Source organism: Thermobia domestica, chromosome 11 (assembly GCF_964235325.1).
Source record: "Thermobia domestica chromosome 11, izTheDome1.hap1.1, whole genome shotgun sequence".
Taxonomy (NCBI): domain Eukaryota; kingdom Metazoa; phylum Arthropoda; class Insecta; order Zygentoma; family Lepismatidae; genus Thermobia; species Thermobia domestica.
This window is the reverse complement of record NC_137464.1, coordinates 68,888,079-68,898,317: the sequence shown is the minus strand read 5'-3', so window position 1 is coordinate 68,898,317 and position 10,239 is coordinate 68,888,079. Positions and strand designations below refer to the sequence as shown.

At 35.2% G+C, this 10,239-nt stretch overlaps 1 protein-coding gene across 1 annotated transcript in view; it reads left to right on the top strand.

Moving 5' to 3' along the window:
• The first annotated feature begins 298 nt into the window (after positions 1–298).
• The window catches only part of LOC145664149 (myrosinase 1-like), a 29,796-nt gene continuing 19,855 nt past the window's right edge, over positions 299–10,239 (top strand). The window contains exons 1-5 of the mRNA XM_081730551.1: positions 299–473; positions 3,188–3,321; positions 5,762–5,896; positions 7,969–8,094; positions 8,699–8,882. Coding sequence (XP_081586677.1) covers positions 326–473; positions 3,188–3,321; positions 5,762–5,896; positions 7,969–8,094; positions 8,699–8,882 — 727 coding nt within the window. The 5' untranslated portion in view covers positions 299–325. The remainder of the gene's footprint in view (positions 474–3,187; positions 3,322–5,761; positions 5,897–7,968; positions 8,095–8,698; positions 8,883–10,239) is intronic.

Sequence of the window (10,239 nt, the reverse complement as noted above, 5' to 3'; positions counted from 1 at the left end):
ACTCACACTTTGAGAAACACTGGCCTAGCAGTTATAATTGATTTTGCTTTCGGGTCCGCAAATTTTGCGAAGGTTAGTATGAAATAAGGCCCTCGGTATTAGAATAGTACCCTAAACTCAAAATTAGCAAACGGAAAAATACACAAGAAAATACGTACAAAAATAAATCTCTCACCAATCACAACAATGGAACAAATAGTGTTATCTCTACAACACGTATGTGATAACACTATTGATATACGTTTCATAGACTATTAAAAGATATAAATTAATAATTAAAAAATAGTAGCAACTGACATTTCATCTAAGAAGGTTTTTAGTCAGGATGTGGTTGCTAGGCCTCATTAGTTTGCTTGTAGTAGATTTATGTGTGAGTCAAAATGATGATTTTTACTACGACACTTTTCCTGAAGACTTCATCTTCGGAGCTGCAACTGCCGCTTATCAAGTAGAAGGAGCCACCCATGAAGGCGGTAAGTAATTAACTAAGTCTATAGCTTAAGAGATACGAAATTCATCGCTTCAGAAGCAAAAGCTCGCAATTTGCATTTAACATAAGACAAACCAACGAAGGTTGTTGTTACTCATTCTTCTCATGTTATAATTTATCCTACAAGGTTGTCCAAAGGTCTCTTTCCACACGTTAGCCTCATATACACCAGTGATAGAACGGGATCACGAACTTCGTCTAGATAGATCAGTAACCCGAGTGACTCGATCTGTCCATGATAGATTCACAACGTGGAGTAACTCACAATCTTTTTTCTCGTTTGTTGTGTATATCCTCGTGTGTCAAAGCATTGCACCGAAGGATACCAGGGATGTAACATGCGTGCGGCAATCGGGGCAATGCCCCAAACCAATGGATTCGTGAATAAACGGAAAACGGAAATGTGAATCCACCAGAAAAAAGATTTTTGGGAAAATAAAAAAAATGAATTGTGTTACTGCTAGTACGTGTATAACAATGGAAACAGGTTACCTTATCTTCACCCGTCTGCTCAACACGTCATGACGAGGCATATTTCGTACACTGTGCTAGTCATAATCCAAAACTAGTCCTTATAAATGAGATAGAGGCCATTAAGGAAATTGCAGAGTTCACCGACAGTTCAAAATATAGGGTAACTAGATACAATAACCCGACCATTCTTAGTTTTTCGAGGATTGCACATTTAATAATTGTCGGAATAAAATATATTGTTTCATTGTTTCTTAGCTTAATGTTCGCTGATTACAACATAGTACAGTATATATACTACAAGTAATACACACAAATATCGCCCAAAGTGAAATGGCGGCATTGCATACACTATGGATACAATAGCGTCAGTTATCATTATTCATATTATCATGAAACTAATGAACAGAGACACACTGGAACAAGTACAATTAGTTGGAACAAAAAGAGCTGTGTCCAGTAAGAGGCAATATGTAATCACAAGTTTCGTGATACCACTCCTTACACGTTCCACATTGCAACGATTCAATGGTTTTACCAGCATTGTCGTAATAGTGCTCTTTGCAAGTTTAACCGAATAGTAGAAGCTATCTTTGCGATGACTTTTACCTTCGCCATTCTTTTTAAATACCTCCTTTCTTTCGTCTACTCTCTTGCAAAGTTGACCCTTTATCCTTAAAATATTCGTTAAACAGACTTCTAGCACTGTCATTACTTTTACGTTTTTTGATCTGTTCCTTCCAGAAAGTGGTCGTTAATTTTTGGAGTTGGAATAAGTTCAGTGAAATAACTGTTACTGGAGGATGTAGAGTGAGAAGACTAAGACAAAGCATTAGCTATATGATTACGGATACATGGTTGGGGGGTGTTGATATCTTTAATGGATGGCTGGTTATTGTTGACCAATGCAGTTCCAATAGGAGCTTATATCGGAAACACTGAAAAGATGGTACTTGATGCAAAGGCAGTTTCTAGGAAAATTAAAGGATTCAATGGGTATATGCCAATAGCTTGAAAATCATATATTGAATTCTGAAGTGTTACAGCTGCAACCCAGACAGTACAGCCATTACATTCATCGCGTTCGACGTTATTGGAGCCATACAACACAATGAACATAATTGACTCATGTAAACACAGTCGATAAACTCACTATTGACCATTGTGTTATATATATATATATATATATATATATATATATATATATATATATATATATATATATATATATATATACATACATATATATATAATATACCGTTTAAATTCCTGTAGTGATATTAATATAAAGGACTTCGAAAACTTCGCTTACGTTTTCTGCCTTCAATTTTCTGGTCTAAATTGATGACACAAAAACTGCACAACACACACGTCACACCAGAGGAAATCAATTCACGCGCCAAAACAACAGATATGCCTCCCATGCAATGATACATTGCAGAGTGCTGCCACGTGCTTAGTTTCTGTGCTGTAAACAGTTGAAAAACAAATGGCGTCATTGTAGCCAGTTACTCCATATATATATATATATATATATATATATATATATATATATAAAACCTCAACATCCCTCGATGGCAACAGCTGAAAGTATCATCTGAGAGCGGTTCAATGGTAATATTCAAACTCGTTAATTCGAAAAGTATGATGCCGTCTATGCACTTAAAAATATCTTTATTGATGTTCAAAAGTTTTATCGAATATATATTTTTTTTGAGTAAAAATACCAGTGGACGCAATGAAGCCAACGGGTTAAAGGCGAAAGTGGAATCGTGCTGTTTCGTTCTGCTACTGATCAATCGGCGGATCCCCCTTGGCACTACGGGTATTACTCTGCTTGCATCCCTTCTGGTGGTTTTCGGTGGGTGAATATTTCGCAAGGGGAGCCTGTTGTGTGTAATGGGCCACAATAGCTTTCGCAGTAGTCATCCCCAGTGTTAAATTATTCTTCCCACACTGTTACACAATGCGTACGTACGAAAACTTAGCTTGGAAAAGGGCGATTACGTAACCCTCCCAATACCGGTTGATGTTCGGCGCCATTTGATAACACTCACGCACTTACAAGATCACACAAAACAAGGCTCCCGCTAACAAACCCATAGTTCCATCAGATACGCCAGGTGACAGCACCGAATCGAAATGGTCGGATATACAGCAAACAATCTTTTGTAGAAGACGTAGACATCAAGATAAAAAGTTAAATTGGATTTTGTTTTCTTTTAGGAAAAGGGGAGAACATCTGGGATAGAGTCATTAGCACAAGGCCCAATTACACAGCCGATGGCCAAACGGCAGATATAGCTTGCGATTCTTATCATCACTACAAAGAGGATGTAAACGCTTTGAAGGAAATGGGGGTAAGTTAAACGATGAACTACTTTTAGTATAGTAATAATACACCACTGTGCTAAACTTAAGGACGAAAATAAGTTTCGCATGCTGAATCATTCCGAAGAGGCAGAGATCGATGGAACTTGAACTCATACGGAAAGTGGTCTTACCACATGGCACAGAAAACAACGGGAAGAAACACGTTAGAAGAACTAAAATTATTGCCCTTCTATATAGAAACAATAACTTACGTAGAAGTAACTGTGACCCATCATGCTCCCTCCTGACATTACAAAACGAGTGAAATGGTTCTTAAAAAGAATATGACCACCACGGACAGCTATGCATGCTCTGCAACATGCTCACAAAATTAGTAATGAGTTGTGGTGTGGAGTTCCATTCTCCACCTGGGCTGTTGAGAACTGCTCGATAATCCTTAGTGCGTCTGGACGTGCTGCAGGACGTCTCCCTATGGCATATCACACATACTTGATGAGATTCAACTTAGGGGAAGGGTAGGTAAGTCTATTCGAGAACATTCTCTCGTTTCAAGAGTTCTGTCATCTGCACTCTTCGATGCAGTCCCGTGTTATCATCCATAAAGATGAAGTCGGAGTCGACTGTAATTCTAAAAAATAAAGTGAAATTTTTGAGTTTTTCGTCCCAGAGCCATTCTGCATAGGCTAAAGGAGATGTTGAGAATGAATGATATGGTAGAATGAAGAAAATGGGAGGAAGCGGAAGAACTCCGAGGAAACTCATATACAAGATGTTTATATATCACAAAGCCGACTTGGCGCGAGTTGGGATTGAACCCGAGATCTCATGTACCAGAGGTAAACACTCTACCGCTGAGTCAACGCGAACTTTACACCTCTGAAAAGACGCACGTGAGGAAGGAGTACAATGTCACAATAACATTGACCGATGAGTGTACCACGTTCAAAAATGTGGAAGTTGGTATGCACATACAACATTAGTCTATGCCTCCCCATAAAAAAACATCCATACCACCAAAACCATTATGTATAACAATGTTCTTGGGTACATTATGTATTACACCTTCCGTCGGATGAGTGTAAGACCAGAATCACTAAAGACTCGAATAGCTCTCATCTGAAAAGAGACGTGACCTCATCCTTCCTCGGTCCAGTCCTGATGTTCTTGGCTCTACGGCAAAACGATGTGCAAATGTCAATGGAATACAATACAATGACCCTAGGCCAAAAGGACTACGCCATGCAGTTGACATGCCACTGGAAAGCATCAGATTGGGCGCCTTACTGCCCTATTAACATCTTTGAAATTGCACTCATTGTTTGACGTCGGTCCCTTAGTGCATATTGCACAATGTAACGGCCGTCCATTGTTGTAGTTGGCCGTGGTCGATCTCCACCTCTCCTCACAGCATTGCCTGTGGTTCGAAAAGCTCCCTATGAACGTGAAATAATGCTGTAGGCAATACCAAACTGTTGGACCACACTCGACACATTCATTCTTATATTCTCCCAATGACTCTACCCCCAATTGTTTTGTCTTGGGAAGCAGTTCTCTTCGACACTGCAACCACATTGACAATACGCCATGCAAAGTCTTACTCCGTGTGTACATGTAGGAGACTTGTGGCAACATGTTGCCTGATTTCCGTTCATTTCCAGTAACTATTTTGATACTTTATTTCATCTTTGAGTTTTGCACACTTGTGTACTACAGAGAAAGGTAAGTCTTATGTGGGTGAAAGATTACCTTAATGTGACAAGCATCAACCGCTTGCGTTCCAGGTGCCATTTTCCTTTGTGCGTGCTGTGATATCAGGTTTTCATTTATTGTTAAAATACTGTCTAGACCTTTATATAGTGCATAGTTATTGTGCAAGCGCGAGGATAGCATTCACATTATTGATAAAAAGCACTTGCATTGTGAAACATTTGTACTGAAAAAGAGAAATGACATGACATCCACATGTATGTCATTGAAACGCAAGGGATTAATTTCCGGCTGGGCAGAAAATAATCTGATTAAGAACATTATTAGTCATGATTTTTTCATTCTCTCGATTCCTGATGAGTTGCCGAAGCAATTAATTACGAAAGTTATAATTCCAAGAGAAACATGGTTCTTTCTTTCTTTCTTTTTACATAGACTACATTGGCGCTCCAATATTTTAAAAAGAAACTGGAATATTAAACGACAAAACATTTTGGATATCACAATATCAATTGAAAAATTACGCAAATTTACACTTGAAAAATTTGTTACAAAAACTTCAGTTACAAATGTTATAATTATTAAAACTAAAAAAAAAAAAATGCCGCGAAAGTTAGAGAAAAATCACCAATCAAAATTCACTTGTTACAGGAAATCAACTGAAAACATGGCGGAAAATATTGAAGCATTACTGTTTTATTTTGATTAACCTATAGGAGTATTTGTAGAAGAAATCTAATTTTAATTTATTTTTCTTAGGCTGATTTTTATCGTTTCTCTATCTCGTGGTCGAGAATTCTGCCAACTGGAGATATCACTGTTATTAATCAGGAAGGAATAGATTATTACAATAATCTTATTAATGAACTCACAACCAATGGAATTCAAGCTATGGTAAGTGGTTTTCTTAATGTACGAATAGACACTGACTTTTAAATCAAATTCTTTTTCCTTTATAACTAAGCAATGGTATAGCCATATTTGATACTTCTTCGGATCAACAATACCAGTTTTATTTAGTATAAAAATATCCATTTTAACGTTTTTACCTGTCGTCGGTATCTTGCCATTTCTTTCTTTCTTTTTTTCTTTTTTCTTTACAGATTTTTTTCTAAAATATATACAAAAAAACTTATTTTTGTAACCAGAAGCTGACAAGCTAATATGTTTTTCGTTATGAAGACTCTATAAACGGGTATTCGTATACGAAGACAATACGTAATTTTCTTTCTGTTTAAATACATTCTGAATACATGACTTCATAATGCCCGTTCTTCGCACAAGGAGAATACGTTTCATTTTGAACATAAACGGGATTTGGATATAAACGGTACTGGAAGTGTCACTGTTCCTTTCAGTGACCCAGAAAAGTATGGATTTGGCACTAATATCGGACATTTTCAATCATTTTTAAATATCCTCCCCTCCCTTACGTTGCATCGTTAAAGTGAAATGATAAAAAATTCCAGACGCGAACTTAATCTATGTTGAAAATTTGATCAAGATCGGTCCGGTGGTTCAAAATTTATTAAGTCACAAATTCAGTCACTTTCAGTTTCATGTATTTTTATATATCTCCCCTCTCCTTCCCCTAAGTCGCACCATCAAAGTGAAATGTTAAAAACCATCCCAGGCCCGAACCTTATCAATGTGCAAATTTGATCGAGATTGGTCTCGTGGTTCAAGAGTTAAAAAGTTTTAGTCACTTTCAGTTTCATGTATTTTTATATATCTCCCCTCTCCCTACCCTACGTTGTACCGTCAAAGCATAATGACAAAAACAGCCCAAACCCAAACCTCATCTATGTTGAAAATTTGATCGGGATCGTGTGGATGGTTCAAAAGTTATTAAGTCGTCAAACATAGTCACTTTCATGTATATTTCGACAATTGTATACTTACTCAGTAATAACCATTATTGCATGTAAAAGAGGTAAGTAAATAAACATTTGATGAATAAACAAAGAAATCCTATGGTTAGCAAATAAGTAGATATCAAATACACATCAAGTCTTGAAGATAAAATCTGCAGTTTAGTGGTTACGTTTTATGTTTCATGCTTAACATTAAACAATGATTGGTGCTTTATATTATCTAAAAATATCTATTTGATAGTTTTTCCTACTTTTAACTAATTTTAAAATGCTTTACGGATATGTTTGATGTTTAAATATTGTTTAATGAGGTGCCTAATGAATTCAGAGTTTTCATGGTCATGGTCAAGAGGGATACGATGCGAAAGAAAAAATCCTAAAGTTCCTTTAAAAAATAAACATTGAACCTTTGTTAAGAGGGGAATAACTTTTTTTCCTATTATACATTAAATAAAATTGTGTTTGAAACTTAAATGTTCTATGTTGTAAATAGTTATTGTTTTATTTTGACTAAAAGTGTCTATTTTGGCGTTTTTGCTATCTTCGTCTACTTTGCAAATACTACACAAATACTTGTACTTAAAACACTATTTATTTAATATGCAGAATGGAAGAAGTTGTATATTTGCATGGTCTTGCATTTCTTCTTTTACACCTAATTTAAGATCTTAAAGCATCTATTTTAACTCCCTAAAACTTACTCTTTTAGAAACTAAAAATCTTGTATCTGTTTATGTCAAAATCTCCCATTAAAAACGAGCAAAATTTACTTGTTTTTATAATTCCCCTGGTATCGTAATGTGAGTGTATAAATACGAGACGTATGTGTTTTTAACAGTAATTGGTAATAAAATGCACAAGAAAATAATTATAAGAAGTAATATATCTATGCTCCTCTGATTTTTCACTGGACATTATTTCAGTATCCCATTGATTCCTTCCTCAGTCCAAATAGTTGTAAAAATAGGAGTACTGATTCTTCTTTACATTTTCTTAAATATATAAAAAATTAGAAAATTCTTGACATTTCTACTATGAAACACCACACTCAGAATAAATCCTAAATTAACCGTGTTTAACCTTCGTTTCCAGGTAACACTTTATCACTTTGATCTACCGCAACCACTCCAGGAGAACTTCGGAGGATGGCCTAACCCTGTCCTCATAGATTACTTTGCAGATTATGCCAGAGTTGCTTTTGAGAATTTCGGAGACAGGGTGAGTGCTCTAATAGATAATGATAAAAACAGCTGTACATTGAGACAATCATTACCAATTAACTTTCAATGTTCTTAATACTGATTGTTGGCATGAAGACGAAACTCTTCTTTACCACAATATTTCTTTAGAACATAAGAACTGCAATGTTTTAATATGAAAGGAAAGGTATAATGTTTACCAAGGAAGAATTCATCACAACTTTATATATTTATTGTTCATTTAATTGGGACTGAAAATTCTTTACCAGCACTAAAATTCTTCACGAGAACTTTTTTTTGGTGTATCGTGGAATTTAAACTTACAATTCCACCGGAAGTCGAATTTGGGTATCCTGCACGAAAAAGGTTCGAAAGCTAATGATTTACCGTCATTAGAGTTGTATTGTTTATTAAGTAATTTTCTTCTTTTATGACTATACTACAATGACATTGATGTGCTATATAAAAGAGTTTGTAATCAAGCCAATTTTTTTTTTTTTCAAGAAATTAATTTAGTCAGTGTAAGAATGGAAATATTTTAGAAAACTGAAGAGAGATGCATGATTCATTATCATTTTTGTTTTTCCTTGCTAAATTTCATCGTTTAATCTTTTGAAATAAAGGTAAAATATTGGATAACATTCAATGAACCGTGGGGGCATTGCACAGGAGGTTACGGCAGTTCAGGTAGCGTACCTGGAGTTGATTCCCATGGTGTTGGAGAATATTTCTGTGCTCATACAGTCCTCAAATCCCACGCCAAGGTATACTATATGTACAACGAGGAGTTCAAGCCAACACAGAATGGTAAGAATCAACTATAACTTTTTCTACATTCAGAAATATACAGCATACAGGATGAGGCAATATTTCGTATTATAAGTAGTGTAAGTGAATATATAACACAAAGTATTGAAATTATATTGACTGTTGACTGAATTATATTGACACGACTTTAAATCATATTGGGCATTTGGTAGAGTTCAAGTTGTGGTTTACAAAAGTTTAGCTAAATAAAATGACCAGCAGTGGAATTCAGTTGGTTTATATTGGTTAGCCGAAACTCGTTGCTCAAAGTTCTTAAGTTACCAGAACCGGTTGTTAAAACTGTCTTCAACTCATAGATCCAGTACTTACGAGAAAAGAATACTCTAGTACTATTTTTGAGAATTTAGTATATATATATATATATATATATATATATATATATATATATATATATATATATATATATATATATATATATATATATATACATTTTCCTTTCTAGATTTTAAAGATATAATTAAGGCAAGTTGCAGTTAAGATACGACACTTGAAATTTGTACAGTTTTCCATCAATGAAAATGTATTTCTGTCGACTTCAGACGCAGTTCGTTTCTGGAACGTATGTGTAGTTTCCTGTCAGAAACGAAACTTTTGCGTTAAGTTGCTACTGTTATTAGTATTAAGTAATAATAATATAGTGTATACACATAATGTGATCATATAATAATAATATTAAGTCAACTTACTACATTTATAACAGAACCGGTTGTTAAATTATTTGAATGACACTACTGGAAATCATGGGCGCACGAAGATCTAGGGGGCTATTCTCCCTGGTTGCTATATTAGGTTTGGTATTTTTGTTTGTTTATATTCAGAGAATCTTAAGGAATTTAATAAATTTTCGTGAGCCAGGGAGGCTCCCCCGCTCTTCGGGCATCCATGCTGCTAATGTCCATTTGATTTTGCTTCCTATTGTCAAACTTCGATGATACACAGTATTTGTAGGTAGTCTTGTACGAGTGGAAAAAATGCCTAATTTAATTTTCTATCTTAATTAGTTTTTAAGCTTTAACTTTCTGATATTTTCAAGATTTTCTAAAAAGCAAAGCACGTGCCTACGGATTCTTATCGAAATATAGGTGTTGTTCAGAAATTTAAGATTTTTCTTGTGTGTAATGGATAGAGGCAGCAGCGTAAGCAGGAATTTATTTCGGGAGAGGTCCAAACTCAATATGAAGGCATTTTATATTAAAATTCCTAAAATATTGCCCCTATAATTAAGCTAAATTTACACAAAAGTCGAAATACATCCCTGGGTAGAGGTTATAACATTTTGTTGATATTGTCTTGTAGAAAACTCCCATTTACGCAATTACATTTGAATTTCTCCAAA